The sequence below is a fragment of the Equus przewalskii genome, chromosome 1 (genome assembly GCF_037783145.1).
Source record: "Equus przewalskii isolate Varuska chromosome 1, EquPr2, whole genome shotgun sequence".
In the NCBI taxonomy this organism is placed as follows: Eukaryota; Metazoa; Chordata; class Mammalia; order Perissodactyla; family Equidae; genus Equus; species Equus przewalskii.
In genome coordinates this window covers 58,942,689-58,961,805 of record NC_091831.1, presented here as the reverse complement: position 1 = coordinate 58,961,805, position 19,117 = coordinate 58,942,689, and the positions used below count along the sequence as shown (strand labels likewise).

The 19,117-nt window shown below is 53.1% G+C and overlaps 1 protein-coding gene across 1 annotated transcript; it reads left to right on the top strand.

The window, feature by feature from the left end:
* The first annotated feature begins 30 nt into the window (after positions 1 to 30).
* TBATA (thymus, brain and testes associated) lies at positions 31 to 18,281 on the top strand. The gene is made up of 10 exons (XM_008543936.2): positions 31 to 174; positions 1,973 to 2,126; positions 3,422 to 3,657; positions 5,628 to 5,783; positions 6,687 to 6,766; positions 8,047 to 8,220; positions 10,161 to 10,242; positions 11,060 to 11,204; positions 12,697 to 12,749; positions 13,759 to 18,281. Exons 2-10 carry the CDS (start codon positions 2,080 to 2,082, stop codon positions 13,842 to 13,844), a joined length of 1,059 nt encoding a protein of 352 aa, XP_008542158.2. The 5' UTR covers positions 31 to 174; positions 1,973 to 2,079; the 3' UTR covers positions 13,845 to 18,281.
* The last annotated feature ends 836 nt before the right edge of the window (positions 18,282 to 19,117 follow it).

Sequence of the window (19,117 nt, the reverse complement as noted above, 5' to 3'; positions counted from 1 at the left end):
GGTTCTGGAGTTGTGGGGAAGGGGTAACCTAGCAACCACTGGCTCATGTGGTCACAAAGCTGACAGGGCTTGCCCACAGAACAAATGAGCCTTCCCGTTGATGTGTCCTCTTGCTCCTTCCTGCTCCGGCAGCAGGGACTTCTCTCCCACATGCTATAGCGGCCACTTTCCTCGGTGAGTCCAGGGATCTCTCCAGGGTAGGAAATGGACACTAGAGCCAGACCGGGGCCCAGGGGTGGGCCCAGAAGGGCCCAGATGGGGAAAGGGAAGTTCCATCTCTGGATTGGTGTGAGCCTTCAGACCCCTTGTGCCTGGCTGGCTGGGCAGCCACAGGGGAGAAGGAAGTGAGGACAGGGGCAGACTCATGGGGGCGCAGCTTGTCTTGCTAGAGTCCCCGTTGACCTCTCTACAGAGCTGTGGTGTGTGACCCATTAGTGGCTTATAAAATCAGTTAAATAGGTCACACCTAACATTTACAAAATGCGAACAAAAAGTAGGATGAAAATATCAGTGTGCATCATACATATTGCTTCGGGATATTGTTGCTTCAGTTTCACATACACACACAAGCACCTGCACACACATGTATGCACATGCATATAGATCATGATGTAAAAATGAACTTCTTACCGTGGTCGCAGCCAAAAGCGTTTGAAAGTCTCTGTTCTAGTGAGTCCCTTTTCCTTAGGCAGATGGGTTTCCAGGCTTCCAAATACCCTGTCCTCAAGCTTACAGCCTCTCAGCCCCAGAGCCTAGCCCCTACCATCAAGGATGTCCAAAGCCTCCTTCAAAGGAAGCTCTTCCAGTTGTTTTTCTCTTTAGAGAAAAGATCAGGAGCCTTCGAGTCAGGAGGCCTGGCTCCTTGATGTGTGATCTCACAGTCTCTCCCCTTCCCCGGTCTCTGGCAGCGCTGCCTGCCACCCTCCATCCTAACCTGACGAACCAGACCACCAGAGGCCACGAGTCTGAGGGCTCCTTCTCACATGCACTGATTTCCTGCCCCAATCCCATCCCTGGGCCCTGCAACGCCAGCACAACGTCTATGTAGATGCAGACCCACAGATTTGGGTTAATCACGATTCTTCGCTTTGACGTCTATCACCCATCATCCCGGTCACTTAATTAGTTTACTTAATAGTATAATGAACACCAGTAATTGCACCTCCCAAAACCCAAGAACTAGAACATCACCACCAAGACACTTTCCATGCTCCTCTCCTGTCCTCTCCCCGGCCCCACCTGCCCGCCGAAATAGCCACTAGCTAAATCTTGCGTCTAGCATTTCCTCACCTTTTTTTTTGTTTAATCACATTTATGATAATTTTGCTTGCTTTCAAATTTTATTTATTTATTTATTTATTTATTTTGAGGAACATTAGCCCTGAGCTAACATCTGCCACCAATCCTCCTCTTTTTGCTGAGGAAGACTGGCCCTGAGCTAACATCCATGTCTGTCTTCCTCTACTTTATATGTGGGACGCCTGCCACAGCACAGCTTGATAAGCCGTACATAGGTCCATGCCCAGGATCTGAACCAGTGAACCCTAGGCCACCGAAACAGAGCACACAAACTTAGCTGCTACACCACGAGGCCAGCCCCTCCCACTTTATTTTTAAAAAGAATCTCAGGCTATAGGATCTTCTGCAACTTGCTGTTCTTGACTTAGCGTTATATTTGTAAGATGCATCTATGTTGCATGAAGCTGTGGTTCATTCATTTTCATTGCAATATAACATTCAAGGGTCTGAGTGTACCACAGCTTGTTGATCCATTCTTCTGCCTTTGGACATCTGGGTTGTCACCGGGTTTTTGCTGATTTGAACAATGTTAGTTTAAATATTCTTACAAACAGCCCCAGTTGCACATCTGCAAGAGTCTCTCTTGGGCATATATCTGGGAGAGGTATTGCTGGGTCATATGGCATGAAAATGTTTAATTTTACAAGATATTGCCAATTTTTTCCCTCTAAAGTGTCTGTTCCAGTTTACACTCCCACCACCAGCCTATGAGAGTTCCTGTTATCCATCTTCAACACTGGTATTAAGTGTACTGGTCTTTACTCCGTTAGAAACCCTCCAATGGCTATGGAGGTGGGGACCCAGTTGGCTGAACAGCCACCCATGAGGTAAGGCCCCAATGCTGGCTGAGGAGGGGTGAGGATGGGGCAGGGTGGAAGACCAAGGTGGCCTCGGGGGAGCTCCACGGATGGGTAGAGGGTAAGGAGGCTTCAAGGCAGGCAGTACTTGCTCACTTTCCACTGGTGTCAGTCAGGCCCCCAGTGGGTTCTCAGGTCTGAGTTGTCACAGGTCACAGGCTGGACCCCTCCCTGGGGGCGGGGGGAGGAGGGGTGGCAGGGGGCAGGGGCACTAAGCACAGAAATTGCAGGGGTTTTCAAGGGGTGACTTCTCCTGTTAGTTGGGGACAGGGAAGGCCAGCCAACTTTGACTTTCAGAGAAAGTTTGCTTTTATTTCTTTAAGTCCCAGATCCCTTAGAGACGAGTCAAGGAGAGAACAGGAAACTCAGGGGCCTGGTCAGCAAAATCCTCAGAGGGTCCCTGGGCAGAATGACTTGCTTAGCACATCCAGAGTCCATCTATATACTCCAGGACTCCCTTCAGCCAGGGCCACCAGAAGGGAATGCAGACAGCGAGCAGGCAGGGGGTACTCCCAAGCCCCGGGCGAGAGCAGACCACCTTTGGATCCTTGCTGGACTGACCTCGACCTCTTCCTCCAGGGTCAGAGGCACAGTGTCCTCAGGAGAGGGAAGGGGTGCAGGGTGGAGGACAGAGAACCTGAGACGGTTTGTCTCCCGTGAAGCGAAGAGCTTGAAGCTTCCCTGCAGCGTTGCAGCCCTGATAGCTGCCCCGTCAGCTCCGCACCTCCTGGGAGGGGCCCCCTTGGGAAAAAGACTTGGCTGCCGAGTCTGGGTCAAAACTGCCCCTGAGGGCATGGGGGGAGGGTGACGGCCTACAGCTGGCTTCTCCTGACCTGCCAACAGTTTGGCTTGGGGAGAGGCCCTTCTGGGTTAGCCCCCTGGCCCTGGAGGTGTATATAGTGTGCCTTTGTTCCAACCCAAGTATTTGGAGGAGTAGGTGAGTCTATGGCTTCTCTTTCTGGCTTTAGAGATGGTTTCTGGGAAACAACTGGGGTCCTGGGAGGTTCCATCTGAGTGCTCTCAAATGGATCCTAGCTCCGGGCTGAGACATCTTAGAAAGACAAAGCCTCCTGGTACTGGATTGCACCAATCGGGAATGGACCCTGGGGAAGGCTCAGCTTTGGGCGTCAAGGGGGTGGTGGTGAAATCCTGGAAACCAGATTTCAGAGTCTCAGGAATGGACTCTATAATAAACACAGCTCTGAGCTAGGCTGGGCGCTGCTGCCAGGAGGCTCCATTAACTTCTCCTTGACCCTCTCCTTCAGTCCAAAGGCTGAACCGAAGCCTGAGAAGAAGTCAGGGCACAGGCCAAGGAACCATGGGGACAGCAGTCCACAGAAAGAACCGATGATCCCAGGGATTGTGGATTTCGAGCTGATCCGAGAGGCACTGAGGACCCCCATACCCCAAACCCCTGGTGCCTACCGCTTTGGCTGCCTCAGCCACCACTCCTTCTTCTCCCGGCACCACCCCCACCCCCAGCACGTGACCCACATCCAAGGTAGGGCTGGGGGAGGCAAGGTCTGGCTGGCGGTGGTGGGGCGGTCTGGAAAACTGGAAAGGGAGGACCCAGCCCCTGTTTCCAGGCTGAGGTCCAGAGAGGATGGGAACATGGCCAGGGTCACAGAGCTGCTTGGCCACTTGCAAGCACTTGGCCAAGCCAAGACTTGCCTTGGGGGGCAGGCTGCACATCCCTACAGGATTTCTCTCACTGCCCAATCTCCCATTTTACAAATCAGAAAAAGAAAAAGGGATGAACATTCTGCCCCAGAGCTGTGCTCTTTTCTCTAACTCAGGCCATTTCATCCACTCAACCATTCATGAAATACCCACTGAGTGTGAACTATGGGACAGGTACTTTTTTTAGACCCTGGGGATGTGGCCAATACTGACAGTCCCTGCCCTCAGGGAGCCTGCTGTCTGGTGGGCAAGGATAGGAAACACTAAGTATCAGAGGTGGTAAGTCCCAAGGCTATGGAGGGGAGACCTGACCAGCAGCATAACATTTGAGCAAAGAACGAAAGGAAGAAAGGGCATGAACCAGGTGGCCATCAGAGGGATGAATGTCCCAGGCAGAGGGAAGAGTAAATAGAAAGGCCCTGAGGCGAGCATCCTGGCTCTGTTGGAGGAACAGCAAGGAAACCACCCTGGCTGGGGCAGAGTAAGGAGGGTGAGAAAGCAGATGTATCAGAGACGCAGTGGGAGCCCAGATCACGTGGGCCTTGGGGGTCACCGTAGTCACCATTAAGCCATCTCATCGAGTCAGATGGGAGCCATTGGAAGGCTGAGAGCAAAGAAGTGACAGAAGTGACCTACTGGCCTCTGTCTGGATGGTGGTCCAGACCAGGAAGGTAGCAGTGGAGGAGTTAGTGGCCCCGCTCCTGAGATGCGCAGAAAGGAAAGCCAACAGGAATTGCCGATTGATTAGAAATGGGCTGTGAGGGGAAGCGGGAGGCAAGGCCGACTCCAAGGTTTTTGGCTTGAGCAACTGGAAAACTGGAGTTGCATTGCCTGAGACAAAGAAGACTGCAGAAGGGGTGAGTGGAGCTGGGCGGAGGAGTCAGGAGTCTGGTCTGGGATGTGAAAGAGGCGAGATGCCTTTTAGACGTCCAGGTGGAGGTGCAGAGTGGGCAGCCGGGTCTGAAGTCCAGGGGAGAGATGTGAACATGAGAGCTATTCGAGTAGGGACTGTGTTGGAAGGGGCGTGCCTGGGTGGGGTCACCCAGGAGAATGTGCAGATATGGGATGGGAGCACCGGGGCCTGAGCCCTGGGGATCTCAGGGCTAAGAGGCTGAGGAGATGCAGTGGAAGCAGCAGAGATGAGGAGCAGCCCCGAGCTAGGAGGAACCAGGAGAGGGAGGAGTCTTGCACCGAAGGAAAGTGCTTCAGGAAGGAGAGAGTGAGCAACCACGCTGAGTCCTAACCAGGCAGCTCCTCCAAGCTTAACTATCTGATGAACCTAGAATGGCACACAGACCTTGGCTGGAAGGGTCCTCATGTGTACACTGCTTGCTGCCACCTCCAGGCTGCCGTGCTCTCAGCCCTGCACAGGCTGAGAGATGGCGGGAAGTCTTATCCAGAGGGTCTGGCGAAATCTCCTCACAGGCTCTGGCTTAATGCCCCTGCCCTCACGTGCCTGCCTCTGTGCACTGGCACCTGCAGTTGGTTGCTCTGTCACAGAAAACCAAAAGGACCCCAGGACTAGGGTCCCTGGAAGCCTGGGTTCTTGTCTCACCTCTGCCTGACTTGCTGTGTGACCCTGAGCACATCCCTTCCATTGTCCATTGTCAGTGCCCCTGTGGGTGAGGTTTCGGTGGTGGCAGAGGCCCTCCCAGCTCTAGTGATCTATGGGCTGTGGCTAGTGGAAGAAGTGGGGCCAGTGCTCTCCCTGCCCACCAGCCTCCTCCTGGCCTCCCAGAGTTCTTGGGGTGCACCCAGGCCTCCCTTCCCACAGCCTCTAACCCTCCACAGATCTCACCGGGAAGCCTGTCTGTGTCGTCAGGGACAAGGTCTCTCTGGCTGCTTTGCCTCACGCCGCATTCTTATCCCGCTGTCTGATGGGGATGCCTACCATCTCTCTCCCTATTGGAGACCCACAGTCCAATCGCGACCCCCGGCTTTCTTCTGGTGGGTACTTGGGCCACATCCCCACTAGCTCGGGGTTCCACCTGTCCCCAAGGGCTGCCCCTCTTGGGCAGGTGCCTGGGAAGGAAAAGGCTACTGCTATTAGGTTGGGGGGGTTCCAGTGGGGTACCCCACTTTTTTCCTCATTTCCTCAGACAGCTGCATTATTCCCACCCTACCCATCCTCAGAAATGTGCCCCTGCTTGGATTTGAGGTGTTTGAGAAGTTATAACAGGCAGAAGACAAGCAGATGGGGGCAGCAGTGATGTGACTTACAGCTGCAGACAGGGACACTGTTGGAAATATTCAGAAACTTGCATGCTCAGGCTCTGGCCAGTCAGAATGATCCACCATAGACAATGCTGGAGCAGCGTTCCAGAAGCCTCTGCTCTGCCCAGCCTTTCCCTTCCCTCACGGTGGGCGGAGGCAGGGGCCAGGCCTGTGGAGGAGGCTGGGACAGGTGCAGGGCCGAAGGTTTTGGCAGGTTGCTGAAGCGCTCCTTACTGGCCTCAGCCTCTCCGGGAGCAGTTCAACGTTTTCATAACTGGCGCAGCATCTCTGCTGAATCTCAGTCCCAGCCTCCGGTTCCTAAAAGAGGCAAAGCTGGATTAAACCACGGGCATCTTGGTATGCAGCCAAATGCTCTCCAGCATCTCCCAGTGAAGCCACAGCCTAGGACGTGAACCTCAGCCTCCCCCAGGAGCCACCCGCTCCACCCCTGCCCATGGTGTGATTCCTAATCCTTCCCCCAAGGGCACTGCCTCCCCTTTCCCTTTAAGATGCCAGTGAAGTCTGGAAGGAGGGGAGGCTCTTCCACACACAGCCCTCCCAAACCCCAGTGCCACAGGGAGGGCAAGGAGGAGAGCCCCAGGTGTCAGTTGGCAGGATCTTGTCCCCTCCTCCCAGAGGCCTGGAGGAAGGAGTTGAAGGACCTGGCTTCCCGGGTGGCCATCTTCACCAAGGAGAACCAACTGAAGAACAAAGAGGTGGGTGCAGAACAAGGGAGCTGTCTGGGAAGAGACGAAATGGATCCATCCCTTTGTAACAAAATCCCTCCCAAGGGGGTTCAACCCGACCAGCAGTAGAGCAGGTTCACGGAGGCGCTGCTGTTGACACTGGGGGGGAGGGGCCAACAAACGCAACCAGAGGGAGAGGGTCGCAGCCAGGGCTCAGAGGAGGGGAGACCACAACTTGCTGGAGAAATCCAAGACGGGCTCAGAGCTTAGAGGTGGACTGGGCACACATTCCTAGTGAAGACACACAGCACAAAAGCTCAGACACTAGAAAGCACAGGACGTCTTTAGAGACCGGGGGCTGGAGCGCAGGTGTAAGTGGGCAGCAGTGCGCGAGAAGGTGGGAAGGGGGCCGACTTAGAAGCTGTGCAAGACCAGCTTGTTCTTTTGAACTTCTGAACTTAGTGTAGTGTCTGATCACATAGCAGTAGAGAAACACTGACGCTTTTCAAACAAGATGGGTGGCCTCATGGGTGATATGTGCCCATAAACCAGGAAAGACAAGTGGGAGGCAACTTGAAGGCAGTTGGAATTGGTCCCAGGACAGGCCTGGCCCTTCGTGGCTGAGTCTGGTCCTGCCCTTGTCTTAGGCAACAGAGTTCTCGTCCCCGCTCTGCAGCTGACTCACCCAGGGCAATTCAGCTAAGCTGTCCGGGTCTCAGTTTTCTTACCTTTAAAATGGGGAGAAGGATACCACCAGTCTTAACTGGAGTTGCAGGGACAGGAGGCCCCAGGCGCTGTGCCTACAGGCCTAAGTTGAGGGTTTCCCAGGGCAAAGAAAAGAATCTGGGGACAGCTGAGGTAGGAAGTAAGGCAGGTGGTGGGGTCCTTGGTGCAGCAAGATACTGTTTTCAAATCTCTGATAGGCTGGGGAGAGAAGCAGCAATGGGCCTGCCCAAGAGGAAGTATGAGGACCACGCAAGGACCAACAGAGGCAGCCAGGGTCCTACAAAGTTCCAAGAGGAAAGGCTTTGGCTATAATGGAGGGGCTCCCAACGGGGAGAGGGCTCTAGGACAGTGTGGGCTGGCCTGGCCAATATTCCGGGTCCCTGCAACACTGTGATGCTGGTATTCCAGGAGAGGAGGTGGTGGGTGCCCTGGAGGTGTGACCCAGCCTCGTCTCCCCTCCCCTCCCCTCCCCTCCCCTCACTTTCCCTCTCCTCTCCTCTCCTTTCTTCTCTTCACCACTGCCTTCTCCTCTCTCTCTCTCCCCTCACCCCATCTGGAGTCTCTGGCGACTTTTCTCCCAGCAGAAAGAGGAGCCTCAGCGGGAGCAGGGGGCAAAGTACTCTGCGGAGACTGGTAGGCTCATCCCTCCTGCCACCCGAGCTGTCAGCCGCCGCCACTCCCGCCGCGGCCGGCAGAACAATGCTTCAGGCCGATATGGAGGAGGCCAGACCTTTGTCCTTCAGGATCAGGAGCTGCTGGTGAGGCCCTGGGAAGGCTGGGGGCCATGGCCCTAGTCTGAGGGCAGAGAACATGGCTGGACCAGCTCCCTGGCTCCCAGCAATCCCAACTAGGACCCTCATACACTGCCTTAAAGTGTGGCCTTTCCCAGGAATACTGGTACCTAATTCTGTAAGACTGACAACCCCAGACCTGGGCGTCAGGAGTCTGGATTCCAATCCCCGGGGCCCCTAGGTTTCCGTGTAAGCCTTTCCCTCTCAGTTAAGTCCCTTCCCCTTTTGGGGCCTTAGTTCCATGATCTAGCCAAACCGGAAGCATGAACGTGTTATTGCGAAGGTCTGTTCCAGCTGCCACTTGACGAGTTAATGAAGGGAGCTACAGTGGTGGAATGAGAAACTTGGAGATGAAGGTCCTGCCTAGTGTGCCTCAGACCACACCCCAGTGTGCTGCAGCCTGCAGCCTGCAGGCTGGTCCCCAGCCTGGTCTCCCCATGCTCCAAGAGGGGTCTGGTCTGTGCTACAGTAAAGCACAAAGCCCATTTTCTCCACGTTCAAGTTTCCCCATGCAGGTCTGAGATGAGTCCATGACTCCTTCCCGTAGGTTAAGGCAATGAAAGTCCCTATTAAAATGCACATGTGTTCTCCAGGGAAGGCCAGACCATTAGCCAGCATCTAGACCCCTTCCCTGTGACCAGTGCTTCCAAGCACGCTGTCCTTTTGGAGCCTTACAACACTCCAGTGAAGTGGATAGAGCAGACAGGGCCTGGGATCCCCATTCCACAGATGAGGAGGCTGAGGCCCTGCCAGGTGACATTCTGTGATCCAGGTCCCCAAAGAGGGAGAAGCATAGCCGGGACTAGAACACAGTACTTTCTCCACCATAGGGCGGCTTCACCTTGCCTGGAATTAGGTTCTCGGGTCCTGTGGGGAGGGGGCACAGGGCAGGTAAGTTGGCTGCGGAGAACGGAGAAGGGCCCAGGGCAGACCAGAGGTGTGGGTGGAACTTGCTCCAGCAGGTGAGTACCTGGGGATGAGGGTGGGCACCCGAACAGGCGTGGGCCTGGGGAGCGGCCTGGCCTAGTCCCTCCTCTGCCAGGGAGGAGCCAGACCCCTTCACGTCCTGGGAAGACTGACTACCAAGCACTGAGGGAACCCAATTTCCGAGGACTCCAGGGGCTCCACCTCCCACCACGGGCCCCAACTCCAGCTGACACAGGGGTCATCAGCAATGCGGCCCAGGGAGCCCCGTTGTCCATCCAAGACAGAGCTGGATCTTTTCCTGGTGATATTTGACTGGAGAACAGGGGGGAAAGGACCCTGACGTAGCAAAGATCCCGAAGGCTGAGACTGCGGCCAGGAGCAGAGGGTGCACACTGCTCATCAAGAAGGAGCCCTGGCTGAGCGGTCTGCAGAAGCAGCAAGCCCTGACCCTCAGGCTGCCCACTAGGGGCACCCCACCTCTTTGCTGACATCTCCAGACTCTGAGCTTTGGAATTTGAGAGTGGGGAGGCCTGTGGGGTCCCTGAAATCCCCACACCAAGGACCCAGGCACTGGGGACTTGCTGTGTCTCCGAGGAGCTGACTGGCCAGCTCTGACTTTACCCTCACAGTGAGGGACTCTGGGGTACAATCAGCCCAAGAGGGGCTCAAGGGTGAGGAGTCCACACATCTGATTCCGAGGCTCAGCTCTCCACCCGCTCCCTGCTAGGGGTGCTCCTCCATCAAGGCCTCAGTTCCTCATCCATCCAGTGAGGAGGCTAACAGTCTTCCTCCAGGGATGTCAGGAGAGACAGCCCTCTGTGAAGTGCAACGTCCCAAGCAGAGGGGAGGCAGGGACCATCGTGGGGACCTGTTTAGCCAAGCATGTGGCTCTGGGAACCAGTTTGTTGGGGAGGGGCCCATGCGTTGGCTGGAACGTGCTGTCCGGGCACACTGACCCGGGCCTCTCCTCCTGCCCACAGATCCTGGAGCTCCTTTGTCAGATCCTGCAAACAGACTCCCTGAGTGCCATCCAGTTCTGGCTTCTCTCCGCTCCCTCCAAGGGTGAGGATACAGCCCCATGCCTGGGTCCTTCTCTGAGTGGAGGCAGATGGTTCTGCAGGACTCGGTTCTGCAGGACTCAGATGTCACTCAGCAGTCACCCCAGGGCCTTCTGCCTGGGCCTCTTCTCCTTTTTGGAGCCCCACACCAACCTTTTCCGTCTGGACAATGTCACTTCTCCTTCCTCCAGATTCCTCAGCAGGATTTCTATGACCCCGTTCCTTGGAGGGGATCCCTTTTCCACACTGACCGCAGGCCTCAGCACCTGGGAGGGAGAAGTCGAAAGACCGTACTTAGCAGACACAGCCCCTCATCTACCACTGTGGAAAAAACACACACATGCAAATCCATGCACAAAAGAGCACACACGTATATGCGCATGAATATGCGTGGACATACACCCACGCACTGGGACAGCAGTTGGAGGCTGTATTTAAGTGAGAGGGTGAGGAGTGATGGGAGCCAGACAGCTTATTGGAGAAGGCTTCCTGGATGGGGGAATGGGGCTAGGGGGTGGAGGGCCGATCCCCAGCAGGCTTCCCAGAAGGGCCAGGGAGTGTGGTGAGCAGCTGGGCCAAGAACAGTGTACGCAGGAGCGGGGTGTGAAGGGCTGGGCATGGTGCACACACTGGGGCCAGGAGAGAAGTGGGGATCTCCTCACCGGGACAGAGGGCAGAGTGTGAGATGGTTAGAGAAAGCTGCCCTGGGCCAGCGCTGGGCAGAAGAGCTGGAGGCCCTGCTTCCTGCCTGCCCCATGTAGGGACAGGATAGGGGCTGGGGTCATGGCCCTGAGGACTCTGCCTCCTTGCTGTGCTTACAGAGAAAGACCTCGCACTCGGGCTCCTGCAGATAGCCGTGGCTCAGCTCCTTCCTCAGCCCCTCGTCTCCATCCCAGCAGAAAAGCTCCTGAACCAGCTCCAGGAAGTCCAAGAACCACCTCCAGAGAGGAAACAGCCACCCTACAGGTGGGCTTGGCACCCCTCACCTGCCCCTCTGTTCCCAGAAAGGCTCCGTCCTGTTCAGCCATCTGTCCTCCCAGATGAGAAGGGAGCCTGGCACTGGCCAGAGCCGCGGCTGACTGAGCCTGTCCTGGAGGAAGGCTCAGTCCCTCTCCAGACATCCTCCAGTTCTACCTGTGCTGCTGGAAGGCCCACTCTGCCAGACCAGACTCTGCTGCCAGCTGTGGGGGATGCCCGAGGGTGTGACCTGTGTCAGCTGTAATAAGAGAGGGCTGGATGAGCCACATCTAGGCCTCCAGAAGCTCTTGGTCTTTGGGAAGACACATTTACGCCAGTTTTAAGTGCCCTGGCTGGCTGGAGAGAGAGATTCGTGACGAGCTGGGGAAAGGGAAGGTGAGGGACAGCCTCACAAAATGGGTGAGCAGGGCCTGAGTGTCAGCAATGGAACTCGTAATGTCGAGGGCTCACTCTGTTGGCCTAACATTGCCCGGTGTTCTATATACTTCTGTCCATATAGCCACCCACGGAGGCAATATTGCCTCCATTTTACACATCAGAAAACTGAGGCTCAGGAACAGTCAAATGACCCCCAAAGTCCCCTGGCTGGTCAGCAGAAGATCTAGGATTCAAACTCCAAGCCCAGCAGTGCCCAGCCTCACCAGGGAGCTTGTTAAAAATGCAGATTCCTAGAGATGCTAACACCGCAGGTTGCGGTGAACACAGGGGATGTGTATTTTTAACAATCACCTGAGTATGCCTGATAGAGCTTGGGAACACTGCTGGGATGGATTTGAGTGAGCAAAGGAGAGGGTGGATAAAGTCGGGACTGGAAGTCAGGATTGCGCACACTTTGGGGAACGTGAAGTTTGGCGGTGCTGGAGCGTGGACAGGCTTGGTGAGAAGGGGCGGGTTCTTAGACTTGTAGGAGGCACGGGTCTTGCTCTAGCCCTAGACTCGTTTTCCCTTCCGCTTTGAGAGACCAGAGGAAGCACAGGAGGAAGGCAGTGTTCACTGTGACCTTGGGCAAGCCGCCTTCCATCTGTGAGCCTCAGTTTCACCTTCTCAAAACCCCCTCTCCCAGAGGTGTAGGGAGGAAAAATTCTATCGGGTGGGGTGCATAGAAAGGCTTGCCGAAGTGTAAAGCCAATCCGAGACTGAAGAGCGTCCTTCATGCTGTAAGTAATTCACTAGGGAAGCAGCGGTTCCCGGCTTCTCCACTGACGCAGGAAGGCTCCTTGTCTGCGAGGAGCCAGTGGCTTCCCTCGTGCTTCCTGGGATGGGAGGGCCTTGCTTCCTTGTGGCTGCAGCAGGCAATGGAGTCCCAGTGGTTGGGGTCCCGCCTGGGGTGGTGCCAGCCGAGGACAGACACTTGCTGCCTCTCTGGGAGGGCCGCTCTTGCCCCTCCCTGGAGCACCTTTCTCGCCTCCCTGCCTGCCCTGCCACTCTGCTGGGTGGCTCCAGCCTGACCCTCCCTGCCTCTCCTTTGTGTTGGTTGTAGCCAATCTCCGAAGAAGACGAAGACGCCACCTCTACCAAGGAGGGAGAAACCAGGTAGGAGGCCACTAAGCAGGTCACTCTGGGGGCTCGCTGAGGCCCAGCCTGGCTGGGGTTCCCAGGGGGGTCAAGGCACCCTGGAGATGAATCTCTGCCCAAGGAAGCTGCGCATCTTATCCATTCATCCATTCACTCATTCATTCAACAGACGCTTAGTTAGCACCTGTGTGCTAGGCTCTGGAAATCCCTGGGGAAGAATTCAGACAAGTTCCTGCTGCCACGGAGCTTGCATCCTAGGGAGGAGTGCAGACAACAAATAAAAACATTGGGGGGACAGGTGCCATAGGGAAAATAAGGCAGGGTGACAGTGATGGAGAGTGAGGGGTGGCTGCGTGGGGAGAGGGTTCCTTGAGCTGAAAGACAGCAAGGAGCCAGCCCTACACAGGTCGAGGGAGAGCCTATAAGCAGGGCTGCCAGCGCCTGGTGTGTTGGTGAAAGGGCAAGCAGACCATGGTGGTCAGGCCTTGAGGTGGGGGATGGTGGTGGAATGAGATGAGGCAGGTGGGCAGGGCCGGCCTGAGGGAAAGCAGGCGTGTGGTATCATGCAGAGGGCGTGAGGTGCACTGGAGGGTGACAAGCAGGGTGCAGCGGGCCCCCTCTGGCTGCTGTGTAGAGAATGGACTGTGGGGGCAAGAGAGGATGAGGGAGACCAGGCGGAAGACTGCCGCAGGCATCCTGGTGCCTTAGACGTGTGTGCGGGGGAGAAGGCACAGTGTCCTGAGTGGTGGGCAGGGTCTCTGGCATAGAGCAGGGACTTCACAGATATCTGCTACCTGCACATAGAAAGAAGAGGGTGCTAGTGAGGCTCAGAGAAGGGGTCAGCTCCTCCTGGGCCCCCAGCAGAGCCCAGAGCAGAAGCTGGGCTTGACGCAGGCTCTCACACACCTCCCTCTGCTCTCGTACATCCGCCGGGGGACTTGCAAGGAGAAGGGGTCCCCCAGCTCTCTGGGGAGGGACCTGGGCCCCCCTCATCCCCTCCTGCCTGCGGTGTCTCCCCTTCCCGCAGAGAACATTGGGAAAGCCCAAGTCCTCCGGATGCATTCCAGCCAGAACATGGAAGAGAAACCGGCAAAGCCAAAGGCAGAATGCTGAGGACCACCAGCCTCTCTGCCCACCTCGCTCAGGACCCGCGTTCGGGGTTGCTTCTGTACCCACCACTGCAACAGCGATACATACTTTCATATCACATGGAGTCTATTAAAACACTGTCTTCCTTTTAAGAGGACACTTCCACTCTCCTATCAGTAGCAGGTCTGTGCTTGGGGCATTTATTCCAGGAGAGAGGATGAGCTGCACTGAACCATCCCCATGCCCTTGGAGAAAGCCCAAGTGCCATCAATCACATGGGCCTTTCCTGGTTCTTTTCTGTTCCAGGGAATAGAAAGGCAGATGGTGGTTAGGGCGGCCTGAGAAATGGGCTCTGCCCCTCCTTGAGCCAAGACACACAGGGCTCTGGCGAGGTTAGAGCAGAGGTCAGGAGCCCACAGGCCTCCTTAGAACATCATCGATACCAATGATTGAGTTCCTACCAGGCCCTGAGGCAGGGACTTGGGGAACAGTTAATGAGGAACACTATGTGAATTGTTCTACAGGCTTTATGTGGGGTACTATATTTGATTCTCCCAAAAGCTCTATGAGGTAGAGTATTAATATTGTCACTCCCATTTTATAGATGAATAAACAGTCTCGGAAAGGTGAAACAGCTTGTCCAAGGCCACACAATAAGTGGCAGAGTCCAGATCCAAACCCAACATATCTGGCTCCAGAATCCTTGTTTCTATCCACTGTATTCTACTGCCTTACAAACAGCTGCCCTCACCAAAAGTTGTGGTTACATTCCTGAAAAGCATAAGGGTTAGCAAAATAGTGGTTGTCAAGATCAACGAGGAGAGGGACATTATATAAATGTGACCCAGATGCAGCTGGGGTATCTCTATCCTGTAAGATCTAGAGAACGTGGCCATGACCCTCTGGGAAGCCCAGTGTCTTCCTTGAGATTTTTGCAAATTTCCTGGGAACATGAAGGGGAGGGAGGCATCAAGGTTTGACAAAGTCATGGTCACCTGTGGCTCTGAGCTCCCACTTCTACTGACTCAGCCCAGTGGGTGGGTTGTGGTTCCATTCTTTGCTTGCAGCACTGCTCCACTGCACAGCAATTCAGCTGGATTCAGTCCCTCCAGGTTCTCCCGAGGACCCCACTCACAGAAAACTTCTGTGCACAGTAGGCTTCAGTCAAGGTCAGGGTGGGGATCTGCCTTGTATCCTGCAAACAGCTTCGTGGTCCACATTAAATTGCCTTGTTTTTAAGAGTCCTTGGCCACTCTCCCGCTGGGGATGGTTCCCTGGTAGCAGCTTCTCCTATAATAACTGTGCCCGCTGGCTTTCTCCATCCCTGTCCCCACTCCTGCCACCAGTCTTCCCCAGAAAGCCCACATTTATTTTATTTTTATTTTTTTCCAATTTTTTTATTGTGGTAAAATATACGTAACATAAAATTTACCATTTTAACCATTTTTAATTGCTCAGTTCAGTGATACTAAATACATTCACACTCTTGTGCAACCATCACCACCATCTGTCTCCAGAACTCTCTTCATCTTGCAAAACTGAAACTCTGTGCTCAGGAACCAATAACTCCCCAACCCACCACTTACCCACCATCCCTGGCAACTACCACTCTACTTTCTGTCTCTATGAATCTGACTACTCTAGACACATCATATAATGGAATCATACAATCATACATGTTTGTCCTTTTGTGGCTGGCCTATTTCACTTAGTATAATGTCCTCAAGGCTCGGCTATATGGTAGCATGTGTCAGAATTTCCTCCCACATTTATTTATTTCTTATTAATGCAGCAGCTCAGCTTCCTCTAGCCTCTCTTCTCAAACTTTCTAGCCCCACCTTGGCCTGGCCAACCTCGTCAAGGGGCTGAGCTGAACAGAAGGTCTGTTCAGGGGACAAGGTCTTTGCCCCTTGGCAGTTGTGGTTGTAAGAGTATAGTATCTTCCAGTATGAATAATTTTTTAAAATCCACCCAGTAAAAAATTCTAGAAGATATCTGCTTCCAAAATAAATCAGACTTGTTGGCACAAAAACCCTGGCTGTTTAGGCAATCCTTCTCTATCACCGTTAATTTTTCAGGAAATGTTGCATGAGAGTAATATTTGCCACTGCAGATTCTCAAAATTTTGTTGTTCCATAAAGTGCACATCTCTTCAAAGTTGCTTAGCCCATCCTTCAAATTTATTTATTTATTCTGCTTTCTCTGGCTTGTGTTTGCTTTCGCAACTCCTTGAAAAACGCTCCTGTCACTGCCTGACCTTTGCACCCCTTATCATTGCACTTAAAGACAAGACTTCCTGGGCCTGGCTTCTTAGCCATGTATTTTGAGGGTAGATAGATGACTTTTTCAGCAGTCCTGCAGTCTATCAGGAGAAAGAAAGAGAAGAGAACTCAGCCAAACCATGCGCGTATGAAAACATCGTGGAAATAAACACTGTGATATGCAAATAGGAAACCACTATACTGCAAAAATACGGACGGCCAAGGTATGATTGTATGGGGTGACCTGTCCTCATTCAACGCTTGCAGCAACCCGTAAGGCAGGTATTACTATCCACATCCTACAGGTGGAAAATCCGAGGCTTAGAACAAAGTAACACGTCAAGGCTCACACAGCCAATAAACAGTGGCTTCAAACCCAGGGCTTTGGGGCTCCTCAGCCAGCGCTCTTTTCACTGTGCTACACTGCCATCTTGCAGGCCATACCCCAAGGCCCACTCTTCTCCAGGTGAGAGAAATGGATCCTTTTCTCATTTCCAGCCACTTCACCCACTCTTGCTCCTGGTTCCTCTTCCCCATGCTTTGAAGACAGAGTTTGCTCTGACTCCTTGGCCCTCTGCCAAGTCCCCGGGAGGGCCTGCACCCTCTTTCTAGGTTTTAAGAGAGGCATTGCTAAACCCTAGGAGGACAGCCGGGAGGGCGGGGGGAATTTGAAGGTTCCAGACACCTCACAAAGTACTGGTCAGAGTTGTCACTGGCCTTCCTGGAAATGTGAGTGGCGTCGGACCTGCCTTCGTCGTCACCTGCAGTGGGCCATCTGTGCCCTCAGATCCAGTGTGGGTTGGAGGCCAGGCTGGTTACTGGGCTGTGACCCATAAGGTCTGTTTGGCTTTGCAGAGTCTCTGCGCTCTGCTTGGCAACATTCCTTGTCCTCAGCGGCTTGGCCCCCACTGGGACAGCAAGGTGACTTCTGCTGGTGTCAGGACACCATGGTCACTTCCGGGTCCCTCCTAAGTTTTCTCTGGCTCCAGGTCCTGGAATTTTTCTTCTCCCTGTCCTCTGCTCCTCTGCCTGAGACAGGAAGACAGATTCCGCCTTCCAGCCTTCCCTGCTACGGCTCTAGGTTCCTCTTGGGACCCCAGTCCTTAAGTCACTGTGGTAGCCATTGTTTGGGCTGCCCAGGATGTCCCCGACCCTTCTTCCAGGGCGGACATGAGGCCTAGCTCTCTTCAGTCAGAGCACCCCATCCCTGGGCACAGTGACCAGTTCAGGGGTAGGATAAGCATGTGACCCAAGCTGGGCCAATCACAGACTGTCCCTGGGAATTTTCTGCGTGCAGGGGGAGGAATATTGGCATTTGAGAGGATGCCATCATTGATTATCATTGCTCCAAGGGGACACAGTCCTAGATTAAGTCACACCTGGTGGCCCTGATTCTCCCCATCCTTCCCCCTTATATGAGACAATAACTTCTTAATCTTAAAGTTGATTTTTATGCATTTTGTAACAGAAAACCATCTTACTCACTTTTAAGTTCAGGGATATTAAATAAATGCATGTTTTTGTGCTACCATCACCACCGTCATTCATTCCCAGAACTCTTTTTATCTTGCAAAACCGCAACCTTATACCCATTAAACAATAACTCCCCAGGCCCTCCTCCTCCCATCCCCTGGCAACCACCCTTTTGCTTTCCGTCTCCATGATCTGACTGTTCTAGGTACCTCACATAAGTGGAATCATAGATATTTGTCTTTTTGTCTCTGGCTTATTTCACTTAGCACAGTGTCTTCAAGATTCACCCACGTTGCAGCGTGTGTCAGAATTTCCTTCCTTTTTTAGGCTGAATAATATGCCATTGTATTTATATACCACATTTTATTTATCCACTGCTCCATTGATGGGCATTTGGGTTGTTTCTGCTTTTTGGCTATTGTGAATAATGCCACTATGTACATTAGTGTACAAAAGTGATTGATTTTTATGGCACGTGTAAGCAAAAGGATTCTGGATAATGTAAGGTCTTAGAGCTAGTGAGTGGAGGCTCCAGAATTAGAATTCAGGCCCATCTGACTCCAGAGTCACCAACAAGAGCCCTTGCTTCGCAAACTTGAACCATTCTTGTACCTCCATCATGAATTTGTCGCACTTGTTCACCACCTGTACCATTCTTTAATGTTTCTTTAAACTTACTTTTTTAATGCTTTTATTTAAGTAAATATAGTTTTTTCCTAAGCAATAATATCGATGGTGTCATGGTTTTGATGTATTATTTATAAAAGTATCTCATACACGTGAAAATAACATAGATGCATTAAGATTTAAAATGTTCCTCCCTGTGCCAGCTAAGTTCATCTATTGTACCAGCAGGTATACTGACCACACCCTGGGAAACATTGACCAGAACAGATTGCTGTTTGAAGATGAGAGAGCCACCCCTGGGACTCTTGGCTTAAGGACACACATAGGAGTCAGCTTCTTCCCATCCAGTTTGCTGGCTCAACAATTGGGCCCTCCCCAATTCCACTTCAATTTGTGAGACTGGAGACCCATTTCCAGCAAAAGCAGGGGAAGGTTGTACCTCACTGCTAAAGCCTGAGAATCCCATTGTTGGGACGGCCCTCAGAAGCCCTCTGGAACCCTTCCAGCCTACAGGGAACCCCCATCGTAGCATCCACACATGGTGTCCAACTTCAGCTTGAACAACCACAGTAACAGATCTCTGCCTCTCCACGCTGTTTAAGCCTTAGTTTTGCCCCCAGAGCCACAAAGATCAAGTCTTTCCCCTCCTCCCCTGGCTAGCTAATTTTCCCTTGTCAAACCTCATGTATAAGCGTCAATCGAACCACGCCTCCTTTCAAATATTTGTACCTTTTACTTTTTATTTTTCTTGTCTGATTGCATTAGCTAATACTTTCAGAGACTTTGGTTAAATAATGATAATAACGGATATTTAATACTATTTTAATGGGAATGCCTCTCATTTTCCACTAAGTATAAGTTGACTTTGTTTACATATCAAAGATACATATGTATTTATAAACTGAAATATTCACATGTTCTCGAAGTCATGCCAAG